This window comes from Manduca sexta, chromosome 18, assembly GCF_014839805.1.
Source record: "Manduca sexta isolate Smith_Timp_Sample1 chromosome 18, JHU_Msex_v1.0, whole genome shotgun sequence".
Lineage (NCBI taxonomy): Eukaryota > Metazoa > Arthropoda > Insecta > Lepidoptera > Sphingidae > Manduca > Manduca sexta.
In genome coordinates, this window is record NC_051132.1 from 11,224,531 (window position 1) to 11,244,009 (window position 19,479).

The following is a 19,479-nucleotide window of genomic DNA, read 5'->3' on the forward strand; positions in this document are numbered from 1 at the left end:
TCGTCATGATTCGTGTCATAAATGTCTGCGCATGCCCTAATCCAAGGTTCTATTTGCGCAATGTGTGAATTTTCACAATCGATAGAGGTAAAGCATTACACGTAATATATATCTGAAGATATGTCTCAAAACTAAAAAAATAATATGATTGATATATTCTTGCATATTACAAAACTAGCGTCTAAACGCAATAACGTTAGAGCTACCGAAGGGAATTAGAGGAAATTTAGTATGGCTTGAAACCTGAAACAGAATATAGGCTACTTTTTATCCCGAAAAAATATAAAGCAAAACTTTCATTCCGGAAAAATCTTACCCCCGAGCGAAACCGCAAGCAAAATCTAGTTTACCCATAAAATAACAATATGAGCTCAATCCTGTAAAATAAAAGATATCAAGAGGTATATTTACTAGCAATTTTTTTTCGTGCTAGTGAAATATTTCGCAGCCTGTTGCTATATCATGCTTAAAATTATAATGATAAAAAAATAAGCTAGAGCGTTTCTGCGTCAAGCTTGAAGATATCTGTGAAAAAGACTATTAGATCAACTCCAACCAAATATTGCAATCAAGAAAAAGCTAGTGGAAAGCAGGCAAAACTATACGACTCTTGTTGCTTCAGTCGCGAAAAATGTTTGTTGTTTCATTATAAAGTAAGCTGGTTAGTATACCTGCATTTAAGATAAATTAAATTAATACTCAAATTATAAGTATTTCAGATTTGTTCAATTCATTAGCGATGCTTTCAATAAACTATTGTTTGTATACTTAATTATCTTGAGATTTTTGGTATCGCTGGAATGACATCTCACTTACATGTAGTACCTTGATCTTTATGTTGTGTCCCTTTTCAACATTTCGTGAGAATTAACATTCCGTCCTACTCATGACCTTAAACTTTGCAGATTTACTGTATCCCTTACGAGATACATTTCGTTAATTGTATTTTTATTAATATCACAAAACAATGTTGACTACGCGATAAAGGAAAGAATCTAAAAAAAGTTTAAAATTAATAGGAGTTGGTTAAAACAAAAGTTAAATATTAAAACTAATAATCTTCTGCAGTGCCGTTGTTGTATTATTATTGGCATTGCGAAACATTGTAGAAATATGTTAAATACTATAAAATGTTCACATTGTATATGGTGTTTCTATAGTCGCTACAATGGTGATAAAAATGACTATTAACAATACATTTCCAGTAAATATGTGTGTTCATGTGTGCAGCAGGTTTTGAATAGTTGAATTATTTATTGCAAATTTGCACCCGACACGAGTCATAAATAATCACAATGTAATTTGTACAATATTATTTTAAATGTTGACTTGCAGCTCTGTAGCACCGCTTTGTGTTTCGGAATAATATAACGGAAGCAAATTTTTCGCTTAACGCTTAAAAATTGTAAGTTGTAAAAAAACAAAATATGAATAGTTCCATTCATTCCTATTAAATCACTTTCCTTCCTTGTCAAACCCTAGACATCAATGAGCATCATTATCAAAAACGCCTAGAACATAATCAATAATTATGACGAATACTTTCAAGCTAAAGGTGGGAAATTATGCATCTTTTCAAAGCTATTACCTACTGCAATAAACCTTGAACTAAATGTCCTTGCATCATAATTGCTGTTTAGTAGCTTTTTGCACAATCATATTTTTATATTCATGGCATTGTAATAAGAAAGAAATGGCCGTAGACATTTATACTTAGTATTGGTTCGGCTTTGATAGTGTTTATATTATTTCTTTTATAATAAGTGTCCCGATAATATGAAACTTTTATTACGTTTGCTGTGATTAAATCTTTGACAGTATTAAAAATTAAATCAATTATCCAAAATTTTACAATACATCCAACTAATCGATAATTATTATGCATTGAATATAAAAATAAGATATCTACATTTTGACTCTGTACTCATACATCACTACTGTAATTTAAATTTGAAATCATTCATGTACTCTCATTCATTCCAATTGTAATGCTATAAAATAAAATAGTGTTTATTATACGAAATACTGATCATAATCGCTATCTCTAACTGATAATTCTTACAATAATAATTTGTTATGGGGAAAAGAGATAGCTCTAGTTGTTTGTTGCCGGTTTTTGTTGAAATGTGTGATTAAGTTACATATTACTGTGTAGAATTTGTCTTCTTGCCGTAGCGTTTTATGTTTGTTTTTATTTTAAAATTCCTTGTTAGATGTGAAATATGTGCTTTTTGGTGGTATTGAAGTAATTAAAATAATTTTTCGTTAGTGGTTTACAATTAAAACGTGAGTTTTGATATTTGTATCACTTTGTTAGACAAATATTTCTTTTTTCAGTTATTATCGGTGTTCTAGTTCTATTTTAGTTTGTGTTATTAATAAATAACCTTATTTATTATTTATATCGGGATTTTCAGTGTAAGAAAACATCTTTCTCCTTAAACGCTATAACTCCAACTTAACAATAAACATTCCTTTAGGGACTCTGTGACGAATCACATATATGCCGCATAATTAAGATTATGAATGTAAATACACCTACTAGATCTTTTTGTTTAAAACATGTTGCAATCACTTTCAATAGAGCGTCATTGCAATTGCGACAATTATAGTAACTGCCTCAAGTGAAACATGAAGTAAGCTTGAGTCATATTACATTTATTCTAATCTAAGTTCTTTGTTTTTTATCAAAATGCTTTTGATGAACAATACATCATTATACCCCTATACAGCTCCATACAGTACTAATGAAACATTTACTAAAATCTGATATAGCTAAACTATTTGTATCCAAAATTTTTGGCACTCAAGTTGCTTTTCCCTGGTTTTCTGGAGTGAAGTGTCAGACACATTTGGTATTAAATCTGTTTAAACAGCATGTATCTGTGACATAATATAAGAAATAAATAAATTAGTATTGATTTATATGATTTACCCATTATATGTATTTAGACTGTTAATTTATTATAAAGCTTGTTTGAAAGAATGATAAGAAACTCTTGTGGCATTTTTTTTAAATGCAATTACAGTAAGGAGTCGTTTTGGACATTGTGTTATTAAATTAAACCACATTCTTATGTTCTTGATAATAACACTTTACAATAAGTTACATAAACTGCAGATATAAAATTAAAAAGTCTTAAGTTTTAAGCAAAATAAATATCTATAATAAATAATTTTAATTTTACACATCTTAATGCCACTACTTATACTCTAAGAGAATTTGTCAACATCTCACTTCCAATCAGAAATACATTAAAGCACACACCACATTCACACTAAACTTCAAGAAATCCTGGTATTTTTAATTAAAATATTAATTAATTATTATTTTTAGCACAATATTAGGCGGTAAAACAAATATGTGGTTACCTTTTTAATGTACTGTCAAAATGACTGTATATGGCTACTAAAATATTGGCACAATTAATTTGATATTTATAAGAGCCATTAAACATCCAACATAGCAGAGCCTCATCAAACTTTATTTAGTACTATTCATGTGTTATAGACACAAAGATCTCCAATTCCATAAAAAATCACTAGGTTTCAGTATTATTCTTTCAAGTGTGTTAAATAAATATAATAGTTGTATGTATATCAACATTTCATGAACAAACAAGTGATTAAGTAATGTGACACCACATTAACTACAAAACAATAATGTATACAATAAACAATTGTGTAGGACTCAAATAATTTACTGTTATCTATATACTTATTATAACAACAATGCACTGATTTCTGTGATTCCATCTGAAAACAAATATAGTATAGTATCATTGTTTAACAATGTCTGTCTGTTCATCTGAACGTCAATCATACTACAACCAAGAATGTAGGACTTAGAGATATAACAACATTAGAAAAGGTCTCATAAATATCCATATGAAGACATGCAGAGATTGTCTATTTTGTCTTTTAGCAAAATATAGGAATATGGAACAAAAGTTCCCGATTTGAATTTTCAGTTCAGGCGATACTTTGTGAGGGTTGTTCTATTTCTAGGTTGTTCTTGTTGTTGTTCGGTTGATCTTTAAGTGGCCTGTCGTAAAAGTATAATTGATTGTAACATGTACTGTTGATAAATAAAAAAAGAATAGGTAATATTATTATGAAACTAGAATGAATACTTAGAATACTTTTTTGTGTCATGTTATTAGTTTACATGTTATCATATTAACAACTTGTTTATCATCCTAATTATAGAGGTACCATCAATCTTTTTGTATGAACTAAATTAGGAATGTAATTTCAGAATGGTGGCCAGTAATTGGCAATATGCTCGCCTCTTGTTTCATGGGACATACCATAGTTGGCAAAATGTATGTCACCCCTCTTACACTTAAAAAGGGAAAAGACGTAAAGTTTATATTTCTGAATGTAGGTAATATGAATTTACCATACAAATGTGATTTTCTATGGATGAATCCCATAGCAAAAGAAAATACAAAAACTAGCATGAATGTTTCATGTATCAGTTAGACAGAGTTAATAAAAATATTGTATGTCTATGTGTTGCAGATGTATCGACCATTAGAAGTACACGGTGACAGCATAAACTCTGTACAGCATGGCGGAGGAGCAGGCGTGGCTGGTGCGCACGCGCTCCGACTCTGAGAGCTCGTCCAAGCTCAGTTTCGGCTCCATATCGCGCACTATGACATACACCGAGCACAGGCTTGCGGGCGAATGTAAGTTTCATATATTAGACTTTATTATATTAATACGCTGTGTTGCACGCCGCTTCTAACACATTGATCTAAAAACCTGTGGAGATATCCATGTTTGCCAGAGGATATCATCTGGCTGATCATCATAAGCTAGCATGATAATAGATACATAATCGAGACTAATAACAAATTGAATTTAAAGAAATCTGTATTGAAGAATCAAGGATTTACAATACCCATGAATAAAAAATATGATTGTATCATAATTATTTTTAGTAGCCAGAAAAACAAATGAAAGAAGGTCTCTTATTATGATCTCAATGATTCTTATCCAAGAACAAAGAACCATAATAGTTCTTACAACAATGTCGAACGTGCCTACAAGCATTCAATATACTGCAGATTTTAAGGACAAAAACTTGTATGACAAATGGCCCGACGCCGTCCTCGCCCTGGCCTTGCAGAGCGCGGGGTAGGCACGAGGCAACACGAACTGTTCCGTTATATTCATGCTAATTGATGCCAATGTTTTATTTGTGAACTAGTTGGGCCCGCTGCTTCGCCCGCGTGGAAATACTAACTAAACCTTCCTCAAGAATTGCACTATCTTTTAGTAAAAACCGTACAAAACTCCTTTCAGTAGATTTTGATAAAATCGATCACATACAGACACACAGTTTTACTTTGTTTTATAATATAATAGAAGATTGTCTTAAAAAATAATGAAATATATTGCTTTTTGATTATTACGAACTTGGTCATCATAGAGAAAGAAAATGTATTGTCCATAGCAATTTATTGCCGAACTATACATCATGATATGCATCATGATCGTACCCAGCTTTATCTGGGCACGTGATAGTATTATAGTCACAATTATTTAACATAAGTATATACAAAAATGCGTGAGCATGGATAAACCAAATGGAGAGTAGTTCAGCCAGCCCTTGTCGCCCTGGGGACACCTATGGTACGCCTTATATACCCTGGTACACTGGAAATAAACCTAGCTTTATTATAATATTGTGTTTAATTCACCAGGCACCGATGGTGCAGGCGAGCCCGGGAACACAATAAACATGGCCGCCAGTCCGCCAGACAACGTGCCAGATGGGAACGAGAGCGGTGAGCTGTTGGACTACAATGACGCGAGTGTGCTAGAGCAGTTCCACGAGGATGCACTTAGACAGGTTATTACATTTTTCTTTTTTTTTTTAATTCAAAGGACAAAGAAGATATTGCGAAATAGGTAATCAATTGTAAGGACAATGAAAACAATCAGCCCTACTAAAAGTCTGTCAAAAAAGTCAGTGTAAAAGGGACTAAGTAGCAATACACATTTGCTTCTCTCATCTCATCGTAATCAAATGACACAGAAGTTGTATATTTTACACCTCCACGCTACATTGTTTGTAATCTTATTTGGCAGACAAAAACAATATATATAGCCTATAATGGATTAAATTTAGATTTTAGATTCCTATGGATAATAAGATAGCAACAACCTGAGCTTGTCATACAAAAATGTTTTATAAATGACTAATCAGTTTTTAAATATTGTTACTTATCATCATTATAGCTTGATATAATTAATTTATGTTGCGTAATATATTTGTGTATCTGATACGAGAATAATCACGTTCTATCACATTGTGACGCAAAACTATATATTTTTAGAATATAATTTAATCGGAGTAATACATAACATTTAAGGGGCTTCATGATCATGGATATCGTCTAACATAATATTATATAGTACCCAATAGTAGATATCACTTGTAGAGTTATATAAAAAGCATTGGCAAGTTATAGGCATATATCATAATTATTTCTAAAGCCAATGTGCGATGTATAATGCCTAGTTGTATCTCTTTGTAAAGCTTGACTTGACATTTCTTTGCGGCTTAGCTCCTGTCGAATTATATTGTGAGGAATATTTAAAAAGAAGTAGCCTATATCCTCTCTCCGTAATGTAGCTTTCTACGTACCAAATTTCATCAAAATTAGTTCAGTGGTTTAGCCATTAAAGCGTAACAAACAGAGAGACAGCTACTATCGCATTTATAATATAATTATTGATGTGTAATATTTACTGCCGAGTACTATAGCCCAATTTTATTCCTGTGCATAGTCTTCGTTTTTCTCACAATCCTAAGCCAATAAAAGTTACCTATGTCATTATTGATACAGGTGTAAAGTTTCTTTAATGATTCCTGTATTTGATAAACATATGCCACGCGCGCCATTATGCATTTAAAAATGTTAAATGTTTATTTTACTGTAAAATTTATTCCACACAAACTGTATGAATAATAAATTGACAAGTCATAATAAATTACTTAATGACGTAAGTAAAATAAAGAATACGCGTGGTCATAATGACTAACGGACTATTATAATAAACGATCCTAGTCGAAGCAATGGCGGCCTTAGTGGGCGGCGAACGGGGCAACCTCCCATGGCCTCGCGCTACGAAGCTCCTCACGCTTGTAAAGAGTATTAACAAAAAAACATTACCCTCCTTCGGCAATAGAGCCGATCAAATTATTCTCACAAACTTTATTTATCCTACTAATATTATAAATGCGTAGGTTTGTGAGGATGGACGTATGGATGTATATGTTTGTTCCTCTTTCACGAAAAAACTACTGAACGGATTTAGATGAAACTTTACAGATATATTGATTATACATCAGAACAACACATAGGTTACAATTTATAATGATTTTATGTAATTTGGTCATAATATAACGATACATATCATGTAAGTCAGAAAAAAATTATCCCGAAAAACTCCTTCACGCGGGCGAAGCCGCAAGCAAAAGCTAGTAATATAAATTAAATTCACCTATTTCCGAGAATTCCTGAGTTACAAACAGATACATTACAAATTATCTAAAATTTGCATGTTGTTGTGTAGGCCGGGTGCGGAGTGGCGCAGGCGCGCGTGGTGGTCGCGTCGGCGCTCGCGCTCGCCGGCGCCGCGCTGGAGCTGGCCGCCATACCGTTCGTGCTGCCCTCCGCCGAGATAGAGCTCTGCATCCTACCGCACGAGAAAAACTGGCTCGGTAACATGATCATTTCGATTTTATATACTAAGTTCCAGGGGCGTAACTACACTGTAAAGGTCTGTGGTAAATTAACCCAATGGGGTCCTTCCTAACATGGAAAATCTGTACCTATATAGATTTTTCCGGCGATCTTATACAAGGTCAAGGAGGTCCCAAAACACAAAAAAACGTATATTTTAGAGCCCCTGAACTAATGGGCCCTTGACAAAGCCCGCCATGCCACTCTATTGTTGTTCAGCTGCTAGCTTCCTGGATTAAAATATACTAAAGTAAAATAGTAATACAATATATTACAGTGCACGTCATCCGCATTTCAATCCGGTTCAATATCCTATTGATGTTCACAAAATAAGATAAGTAGTAATCAAATTATGTCATGCGCTTTCGGAGATATGGATTATGGATATTTAAATATTTTTATTGATAGATATCAAAAATGTACACTCTGTATGGTGTAGAGGCATATCTAGTTAATCGACATTTGACTAAAGAGAGTATAGTCACTTTGTTCTACCAATACAAAAAAATAGCACTGTATGACTCCCATAATATCATGTATAATACTAAGGTATGTTTTGTTGTTCCTCCAGTGATGATAAGTCTAGTGGGCGGTTCGCTGGGCGCGGTGGGTTGGGGCATGCTCGCCGAGCGGCTCGGCCGCCGCCGTGCGCTGCTCTCGTGCCTCGCCGTCAACGCCGTGTTCGCGGCCATCGCAGCCTTCATGCCCACCTATGGGACCTTCATGATGGCCAGGTGAGTAATAAAACCTTTAGCAGACGATGCAGATGATTTTAGCTTAATTATTCTAACACTGATGCACCTCTATCACTTCATATAGAGTAGTTGTAATAATCCAATTATAATTCAAAGAATAATATCTTCTACTCCATAGTGAATCGCAAGTGCCAATAGCGAGTAGTATCTATGATTTGCGATATTGTTGGCGGTCAGGTTCTGTTCGGCGATCGGTTCGGGCGGCGCGGTGGTGACGAGCTTCACGTACGTGGCGGAGGTGTGCATGTCGCGCTGGCGGCGCGCGGCGCTGGCGGCGGCGGCGGCGGGGCTGGCGGCGGGCGCGGCGCTGGCGGCCGCACTGGCGCGCGCGCTGCTGCCCAGCACGGGCGCGCTGGCGCTCATCGAGAACAAGGAGCACTTCAGCGCTTGGCACAGGTACGTACACTTTGCGCGCGAGCTCCGGAGAATATAGTAGACTGTTGACTTAATGATTCAATTTAATTATTTTGTCGATATTACGTTATCGATGTAAGTACGTAATATCGACAAAATCACGGCATTAAAATATTGGGTCAACATTTAGTAACATTCTTCGAAGCTCACGCGCGGACTATAGCACATCTGTAGGGTCGATCAGTCTACACTCATCATTGTTGCGCTAAGCTGAACTGTACTTCTTTACAACTAATTAACTTCTCGTGGACATGTTTGTTTAATATTGACTTGCACTCCCATAGCGCTGTTTGACCACTTTCTGGCCCATTGTTCTATGATAACCGGATCATTTTCATTGGACTCAGTTCAGCTTGTCTCAAAGTTGTTTCCATAAAAAACATAGCTCAAAAAGTTTATGTTTATTCAGACATATCCATGTTGTCGGTGGATAAACAGCGTGATATATTTAAAAGAAATCTTGAATTATATCTCTTGTAGATACCTGTTGCTATGCACTCTGCCGATCCTCGCGTCTTTGATCAGTTTGATCTGGACGCCAGAATCCCCGCGGTACCTGCTCGACGTCGGGCGGGAAGTTGACGCTATGGTGGTCTACCAGGTAACGCGCATATATTCGATAAGTACAAAAATAGACAACGGTATTTCAATATTCGCTTCTAGATTCACATCCAAACAATAATCATGATATTTTGAGTAGCATTTTTTATTACATATATAAGTACGAAGCGAAGCGGCGATAGCCTAGTTGGTTGTGGAACGGTCTGCCGAGACGAATGTCCGCAGGTTCAAATCCCAAGGGCACACACCTCTGATTTTTCTAAAAAAAAATTATGTGTGTATTCTTTGTGAATTATCGCTTGCATTAACGGTGAAGGAAAACATCGTGAGGAAACCTGCATACCTGAGAAGTTCTCTATAGGAATTTCGAGGGTATGTGAAGTCTACCAATCCGCACTAGGCCAGCGTGGTGGACTAAGGCCTAATCCCTCTCAGTAGTAGAGGAGGCCCGTGCTCAGCAGTGGGCAAGTATATAATACAGGGCTGATATATTATTATTTATTATATTATATAAGTATGAGAGATCTACTATTGAAACTAAAATGAACGAAATCGAATTAGTCCAATCGTAATGATAGGAATTAAATATCGATATGCTATCAAAACCTAGTGAGTTGGTCTTGGGTAACGGTGATATGTTTTCTGCAGAGCATCCACAGCAGCAACCAGGTGGCGGTGTGCAGCAAGGTGGGCGCGTGCGCGGCGAGCGGCGCGGCGGGCGCGGGCGCGGCGGGCGGCGCGGGGGCGAGGCGGCGGCGCGCGCGGCCGAGCTCGCGCTGCCCGGCAAGCGCCGCCCGCCCGCGCTGCACCACGTGCGCCACAGCGTCAAGATGGTACGGCACAGAAACATTACTAGTTGCTAAGGAACGATAAAACATAATTACTTCACTAATAGACACTGTTCATTACTGACTTAATAACATATTATATTTAACTATAGACACACTACAAACATATAATATGGACTGTGTTAAAATTATTTATTGCGTCGATCACGTCACTAAATACGCAATACAAACATAATTGGTGTTTGAAATTTATAAATTTTATTCGCAGTTCTGGCAGGCATTCTTCCAGCTGTTTTCGACAACGTACAGAACTACGACGCTCTCGCTTGGTGGGGCGTTGCTGTTTTCCACAGCAATACAAGTAAGTTATTTATCAACAAAGAGAAAAGTTCCTCATTATTTAATATCATACTGGATTGATAATATAGGTCCTTCGAGTCAGATTATATCGACGAATTTTAGGCTTGTGTAGAAATAGTACATATTTTTTTAATTAAAATATTTTTATGTACATTTCAGCGCATTGCACTCCTCATAATTATATTACAAGAAAGAATATAATTTGAGTTTTTCAGTGTTTTTTTTTTTATTTCCCAGTTCTACCTATCATCGTACGTACCATCAACAGTCGTCGCCATGGAGAGCGAAGAGTTCGAAGCGTCCAAACGCATCATAGAGAACCGTACGCTAGTAGACGAGCACTACAACGGAACACTAGAGAACGTTCACTACCTGAACGTGTCGTTCGTCAACTGCACATTTCGTGACATGCTGATGTCACACGTCGCGTTCAAAAACTGCTCGTTCGCAAACGTAGCGCTGTCTAATATAAAGACGTCGTACGCCACTTTCGAGGGCTCGCTGTTTGTTAATAGCACGTGAGTGTTTTTTTTTTATAAATGATATAAGAATTTCAGGGTAGTGACTAGTAATATATGATTGGTAACAAAATTACATGATTTTCCAAAAGTCCATGGGCCTGAAATCTAAATGGGTGTAGTATATACATATTATTATAATTCAATAACATTTTTTTTTGTACTTTCTTGGCGTTTTTGTTTACGTCTAAAGGAATCTATTGTGTAAAATTGTTTATGCAATGGAGGTAATAATAGATTGTTGTGTGTCTGTCTAGTATAATCGACACGGACATGGAGGTGGGGCGCGAGCTGGACGCGTGGTGCCGCCTGGAGCGCACGGTGGTGCGCGGCGTGCAGGGCGGCTGCGCGCGCCACGCCGACCTCACGTCGCGCCTGCGCGGCCCGCTCGCCGAGCTCGGCTACCAGGCGCACGCCGCGCTGCTCGCCGCCGTCGCCGCGCTGCTGCCCGCCCGCCTCAGGCCCACCGGTATAATACACCAATACGTGAACTCATTTTGAAAAGACCAAAACTCGAATTTCTTGTCAGTTTTTCCTTGGTAGAAATTGCTTTCCGAACTGGTGGTGGACTAAAAATTTTACTGAATCTAAATAATGTTTAACGTTTTACAGATTCAAATATGAGGACAAATATTGTGTTATAATTTGACTAGATAATAATTTGCGAAGTTGCTAAAGATACACTTTTTCTATAACATTCTGTATATTTACCCTACAATGAGTTTGATCAAATTGAAACATTGTTAATTTGAATACCGTAAGTCATATGAATATATATAGACATACCAAATTTGTTATGACATAACAGAGTAATTTTTGTGTGATTCTCAGTGGGGCTATGCATAGCGTGCGTGCTGCTGTCACCGCTGCTGTACATAGCGCAGACTGAGACAATGCTGTACGTGGTGGAGGCGGTGTACCGGCTATTCGTCATGCTCATCTTCTTCAACGTGGCGGTCGGCGTCGTCGACTTGTACCCGGCCAACCTGAGGTGAGTGGCGCTGATATTGTGGCATATAACATATTCATTAGAATAAGTTTACCAGTTTTTATATCGGACACTGCATTACTTGATGTTCGTTACCATTTTGTCTATAGTCACATTAAGTAAGTAGTAACCTGTCGTGTATTGTATGTGTGCAGATGTACAGCGCACGGCGTGATCGTGAGCGTGTCGCTGGCGGGCGCAGCGCTGGTGCGCGGGTGCAGCGCGGGCGCGGGCGCGGGCGCGGGGGGCGCGGCGCTCGCCGCCGTGCTGTGCGCGCTGCTCGCCGCCGCCGCCACGCTCGCCGCGCTCCCCACGCACTGAACCACAACCAGCCCGGCACAGAAGACGGCCAGGTATGACGGCCGGTGGTGCCCGTGGACTGGACGACGTAATACTACTAGCATGCCTGCCTGCAAACCTCCGGACCTGATAGTATAATAACATCTAAACGAAAACGCGTTCAAATTCAGTTGAGCCGTTTCGTTCCCTTAAAAGGATAGCAATAAAACAATTATCGAAGAACAATTCGCTCGATCTATGTAAAAGTGCGGGCCGGTATCACTTCAAACCCAGCCACACGTCAATCACGATCTTGCTTGAGTTTCATAAAATTTCAATGGTTGTGTCGATCCATTAACTGAAGTTTAGGCCTTAGAACGATAGATTTCGTCGTGGGTCATACCGCAAAGCATTACCACAATTAATGTTTCTATGTATTATCGCCTACTCAACATATTTTAGGCCCGATACTATGCGACGTGACCCGGTTGAGAGACAGTTTGCATTTATTATATGTTGATAACGTGTTGTAACTTATATCTCAATAGTAGCTTTTATACCGAACTCAATGTGACTATAAAATATGTTTAGTCACAAGTCTATGAACTCCGAATGACAGTGACTATAACTAGTAATTAACACCCTTATTACATTTCGAGTAAACTACATTATCAGTATTTAATATTAACGAACCCTATAAAATATATTTTGTTGTTATAGCTTATAGAAATAAAATTCGTAACCATAAAAGTTATTAACCAGTATGACTCTTTTGTGAGTTTAGAATTTGTTAATTATTTTTTTCCTATTTCTCAAATAGAAACAATTTGCAGTCCCTGTTTAGAAAAGACATATTATGAAATGACAAAAAAGTATTGAAAAACTATAGTTTTACTAATTAACATATTTTTAAAAGTCAATACTAACAAATATTTACTTGCCACGTGAATACGAACCAAAGTGAAATGACTGAAGAACGATACTCATTCCCATTTTAAAACACAAGTGTGACGTCCAGTGTAATTATTTTTTATCTATTAAAACTACTAAAAAATGTACAACATTTGTAAAAGAGAATACGTATATTTTCCCACCACAATGTTCGATGTATGAAAACATTTGATGTGTCGAAATATTTTGGTATCGTATCTTGTGTAATCGGCGGTAGATACCTCCAACATCTAATGACATATTGACTTATTAATCATCAAAATGTCCTTTTGATATGAACCCGTTTCGAGATTTATAATAATTGTCATAAATCACTTCGCAATACATTTTTTTAAAAATATCTGCGACTACAGCTTTTTTTAATGCTTTTCCTGCAGAATTTTATACACTAATGAGTATTTACCACACAAACCATGATACACAAAACCCCTAGGTAGTATAGCTATGATTAACTTCAGAAGTAATTTTAGCCATTACAATAAAGTAATTAATAATGATTGTTGAGGACTATACAATGCTAAGTCCTTAATATTTTGATTAATAATTGGGAGCTTGATTGGATCTTTAATATTTCAAAATAAGCATATATATCTTACTATAAGGTTTTGTCAGGCATCTTATATTTTTTGGGACTTAACATTTTATACCTGTCGTGTAGTAATAATAATAATAGTTTAAAACCGACTGAATTACTTCTTTTGAACGTTCAATAGTGTTGCCATATAAATGTTTTTATAACGAAGTAGAAAATGGTAGAATTATTATATAGCTTTTCAAAATGGTAGATTTTCACTTGTATTAAAGTAGAGGATTATAATTTAAAGTGCTAATTTTCACTGGATATTTAAGCGTCATGTAAACTCTATAGTGCTTTTCAGTTAAATAATTTAAGGATTCATGCCATGATACTTATAAATACTGTTTGAAAATGTATTATAGCGTCTTTAAGTTCATAAATATATAAATCATAAACGATGCTGCCACATTTAATTAATATAACTAATAATCTAGTTCAAATGGATAAACATCAAAATCTTTATTTTATTTTTTAGAAAAACTTGTCCAACTTGCTAGAAGTACCATAAACTTTAGTTCTTTGTTTACTATAGTTTTAATTTCTGTAATATAGGTTAATAAGGAATATGGTATTTAAATTAAAAGTTAAAATATGTAAATGAGGTGAAATAAAAAAATATATCCATCTTATGCCCCTGGTAATATAGCGCAAATTACAATAATACCACATAATGCGACTAGATGAAGAATGACGAAGTTGAACATATCGTATGAGATGAAGGAGACAATGGTTGTATTATTTTTTCAGTTCGTAAAGTTAGAATAACATGAATGTACCGATTGACTATATACAACAGATAAATACTAATATTTGTTCGGATTTTGATAGAAAAAGAATTTGATGAATAAGCGGATTGAGAGGCCTTGGGTTCATATCATACTGTTGCTTAAATCGCACGCGTGTTCCGGGCTAATAATCGTTGCAAGTAATGATTGTGTGTTCCATGCAGGGGCCACAAGAAATCCTGATGTGGGATTCGCGGCCAACGTTAGTAAACGATCTGAATCCATAACTTCAGATCAACTGCAATAACGAACCAATCAGAGTAGGTCATTTGCAGCATATTGTACACTTAATTCGGGTTGGTCTATTTTAGCTATGGTTTCGAATCGATTGGTATCGTTTATTGAAATCGGAATAAGCTATTGTTGCGTGTTATGTAACAAGGCTCAATCGGTACTGTATTGAACTATTATTGTCGAAAAATCACGTTCGATAAACAAGAGGCTTTCGCCATATTTTGTAACAAAATGTTCAATCACATTTTTCTGTACTAAGTTACTGTAAATTATGAACGAAATTTCTTAATGGGGTATATAAAGGTAATCAAATACCTCGTCAGCTTGCAGTGAGCATAAGTAAGTAGTACAAAAATGTGTGATTAAACCATGAAGTAGTAATAAATTAGCTGTAGTATTGCCATATCGTTTATTTTAAGTGATATCATAGACTGCTTTTAGTTTATAAATTTATTTTAAAGACATTTTCTTTCATATACTCATAAAGGAAATAAGGTTTATGCACCTATTTAGTATAATATAGATTCCCAAAAAAATATATGTATTGTATTTTGTAATTTTTAAGTTTAAAATATTATTATTGGTCAATCAATAATAGCAATATATTTGTTGTATCATTGATTGCACTATTGATGCGGTAAATAATTCGTAAAGGATTGGGTATTATTTAATACTTTTATACCAATTTGGTAGGTTCTTGGCAGGTTGGTAACATCTGTCTATGGCTTTTGAAAAAGACTTCATTATACTTCGGTGTTTGCAATGAATTTTAAACAAGAATGGATGGGGCTTTAACGATGAAAATAATGTGTATGCAAAAGGAGTGGAATATTATAAAATATCATTTAAAAAGCATATTTATTGTATATTCGTCAAGATGGAAAAATCTAGTAATGATTATAATTGATCTCAATAATGTTTCAGCAAAATCTTATTAATAAACATAATGATGGGTGTTCATCATATAATGTTGTAATTATTGTAATCGAACAGAAAATTTTATATTTTGATTAGATTTTCAAAAACTAATGCAAATAAAAATAATTCTAATATTATGAGGAGGCTATATTTATTCAAATTGGTAATGAGAGGTAAGTTTATATTGTAATTCTAATAGGCCACTTCGATTTGATTTCGCATTTACAATATAAAGGGTCAAAGAAAAGGTTAATCCACGCAAACACTAGTCAATTCCTTAAAATTCTATGAATTTATGCAATAAAAAAATATCAAAATTTATTGTATGGCTGTACAGTGGGCGTTTGATGTTTTGGGATAAGATGTATATAAAATTATGAATATTGGTTGTGTAATAAACGTAATTTTTTTATCATCCGTAGATAATTTGTATTTTAAGAATTGAAGTATGTATAACATTATAAAGGAGATTGGGTCATTATGAGACTATTAATATTTTCATAAAAAATTGTTTCCTTTAAATTGGAACACTTATCAAAACTTTCACAGTCTGCATTTTTAGGCGACATAATATATTTTTCCTTTCCAATCAATAACTATGTAATCAACTAATATAATATATATTTCACTGCGTCCCGTACCATACTATTGTCTCTAAATACCCTTTCTCCTGCCAATCGCTTTATTTCTAATAACCAAAGCTATAAATTCTGTCTGATTGAATATACTCGACGTACAAAAATACAATCAAAACCGTTTACAAGGATACATAAAAGACAGGGCTGATATGAGAATGGCAGTATATATACAGCAAACATAAGTATAGCTCACTATAACAAGGTTCTATGCTTTACTATACTATATTTATTTCAGTAAAAACTTCCAATAGTCCCAAAGGGTACATAAATAGGGAAACATGACAATTTGTTTTAAAAAATTTACCAACATGTTTTTTTTTTAATATCATTTTCTGATATGAGTAAAAGTTAATATAGGAGCTTGTTATAGTAAGCCAGTGAAATTTATACATAACTGTTTGTCACAAATTTCATATTACTCATCCGCTTACGTAAAAGTGTCGTCGTGATCGGTTTTGGTAGAACTTAACAAATATATTTTATACATAAATATACATAGTGAAATTTAAAAACCCAGTAATATCCATTTATCAGCTATGGAGTATTCAATGAAACTTTTTTCGGTCATATTTGGATATATCTTTGGTTCTAGATCTCTGCCAGTAATCAGACAATATTATATCTCGGCAGTGTTAAGTGCCATCTCTTAATGTTATCGAATTAAACTTAGCGTATGTCTACTTCTAAACGTTTAATATGCGGTTTGCATTTGCCTTAAAATCTGCTGCTTATATCAGATTAAGCCAAATATGATCGATAAAAGTTTAGTCAAATACCAAAGGTACGATGTTGATTGTACCAGATTGTAAAGCTTTCAAAACAATGTATATTATTTTCACTGTACACTTTATGGGTGGGTATTCATAATATAAAAAAATACACTGTTCCCTATCTTTAATACCATTTTTGCCATATGTTTATTTTGTGAGCTACGTTTAATTGTTTCTAGTAAAATATCGATAATAATTAATTAATGAGGTGTAGAAGTTTTATGAAATAAGATAAAAATAAATTGTGACTTGGACTTTAGACCCCATGAATAGAAAAATAGGCTGTTATAGGACCTTCAAAGTATCTTTTTAATACATAAAACCAGTAAATATGAATTATTATTGCTGGGAAACATATTCCCGTAAAAGTAGTTCCCGTTTCATCGTAAACTACAATAATTTTTATTTTTATTAAAAATGTTTTCCATGGCCGAAGTCACAATTTATGATAATAAACTAAGTAACAATATAACGGGGCGATGCCAATGTTAAGGAAATGAGGAAATGTTATCGTTTCATATCGGGAAGAGACTGAATGTAAAGGAGCAAAGTATGCGAGAGAATAAGTAAGGTGTGGTGACACACAGAGAATTTGACGTACCTAAGCATATCTAAAAGATTATTAAAAGTAGAGATTTTTCTAAATGAATTCGCGATTTTGTCTGCGGCGCCTGATTAAAAATAAGGGCCAGGTTAATCTGTATTCTCATTTTTTTTTATCGAAATAATTTCACTATCTTTTTGTAGTTTATTTTTATAAAGCAATACTCGTTTTGGGTACAGACGATTATATAAGTGTTAATTGAAAAGTTAAGATTTCTCTTAGAAGTATTTCTTGCAAATCTTACATTGATATGCGTACTATTCACTTTTAGCTTATAATGACAGCTATAAAAAAGTATTCTTTTCATTTACCAAAACGTTATTTATGTTTAATGTATTTTCTTTGTATTTAATCAGACTAGAGCATTTACGCATCCATAATAATTGTGACACTAAATAATATTTTACGTCAATATTGGCCGAGGCATGAGAGTGGCGTCGCGTATCCAAAACTGACCGTATGTAACAAAGTAGAAGGTAATGTTTTGTATGAGGAGAAAAATCGATGTAGCAATTTTGGTATGGTTGAGAAGTTTCGGTGGGAGATTAGAGTGTAAACCAGAACTAGTATAAGGGTCTAGAGGTTATATAGACATACTTAGGTATGTGTAAAGCGTCAAATGTTATATAAACTTTCATTATATTCCCTGGCCCGCTGTCTGGTTCCATATCTGAATGAAAAGTGGGTAATTTAAAATTAAAATCGACGCATACTTTCCGGCACCAGACTATCTTAAGTTATACGCCACATAGCATAAGACCGTTTCTCCAAACATATTGTATATTTTGAGATAATAAGGGGTCGTTGCCAAGATGCCTTTCTAAAATCGTTAACGCTAACGTTATGTATGTCTTTCGCATATAATTTTTCTGTTTTCTAAAAGCGTTAACGATTGTAGAAAGGTATCTTGGCTCCGGCCCTTGTTGCTAGTATGAAAGTGTGCGTCAACCTTAATGTGGTAAGAATGTGTGTAAACGCCGTAATATTGTTATGTAGAGTTGTGTGTGTAGACGTATAGACTGAATATGTATCGGGAAATAGCGACGTGTAAATATACTCGTACCAATAAATACATTGATATTTACAAATAATGTGTGTTTTTTTAAGGAACTTCATTACGGCCCCTTGATATCTACGTAAATAAGAATCAGTTGCCACGTGTATGTGAGACCAACACTTGAGAACCCCTCAACCAGCTTGGCTTGATTCCTTTTTTGGTGTGTTCCCAATTATCAGGACAAGGTTTGTATTAAACAATAATTTTGAAAAATCAACGTAAAGAGACGGGAATATTTTGGTGATATTTTTGTATGAAAATAGTTATTCGTACATATAATCTCTCTAACCATCTAGCCAATTTCAATATTCTTTTTGTAAGAGTTTAGTTAGTTCCAGCTTGAACAATGAGTGGCGCTGTTGCCGAAAACAAAAAAAATAAAAAATAAATTAACATAAAACGCGGCTTGTAGCAAGATGTCTGTTGGGCCCACTAGTAAGAAATAAATACCAGCTCCGTATCACATAACTATTGAATACTGCCCTATTGCTGAACATTAATCACAGGTTATCTCTACCA

At 35.0% G+C, this 19,479-nt stretch overlaps 1 protein-coding gene across 1 annotated transcript; it reads left to right on the forward strand.

The window, feature by feature from the left end:
• Window positions 1-1,730: 1,730 nt before the first annotated feature.
• Window positions 1,731-18,994, forward strand: LOC115441605 (synaptic vesicle glycoprotein 2A). Its single transcript, XM_037439859.1, has 14 exons — window positions 1,731-2,286; window positions 4,525-4,694; window positions 5,715-5,863; window positions 7,594-7,741; window positions 8,335-8,497; window positions 8,696-8,914; window positions 9,413-9,533; window positions 10,142-10,162; window positions 10,201-10,326; window positions 10,550-10,642; window positions 10,879-11,159; window positions 11,417-11,628; window positions 11,991-12,150; window positions 12,303-18,994. The coding sequence occupies exons 2-14, from the start codon at window positions 4,574-4,576 to the stop codon at window positions 12,466-12,468; spliced, it is 1,980 nt and encodes a 659-aa protein (XP_037295756.1). The 5' UTR covers window positions 1,731-2,286; window positions 4,525-4,573; the 3' UTR covers window positions 12,469-18,994.
• Window positions 18,995-19,479: the final 485 nt, after the last annotated feature.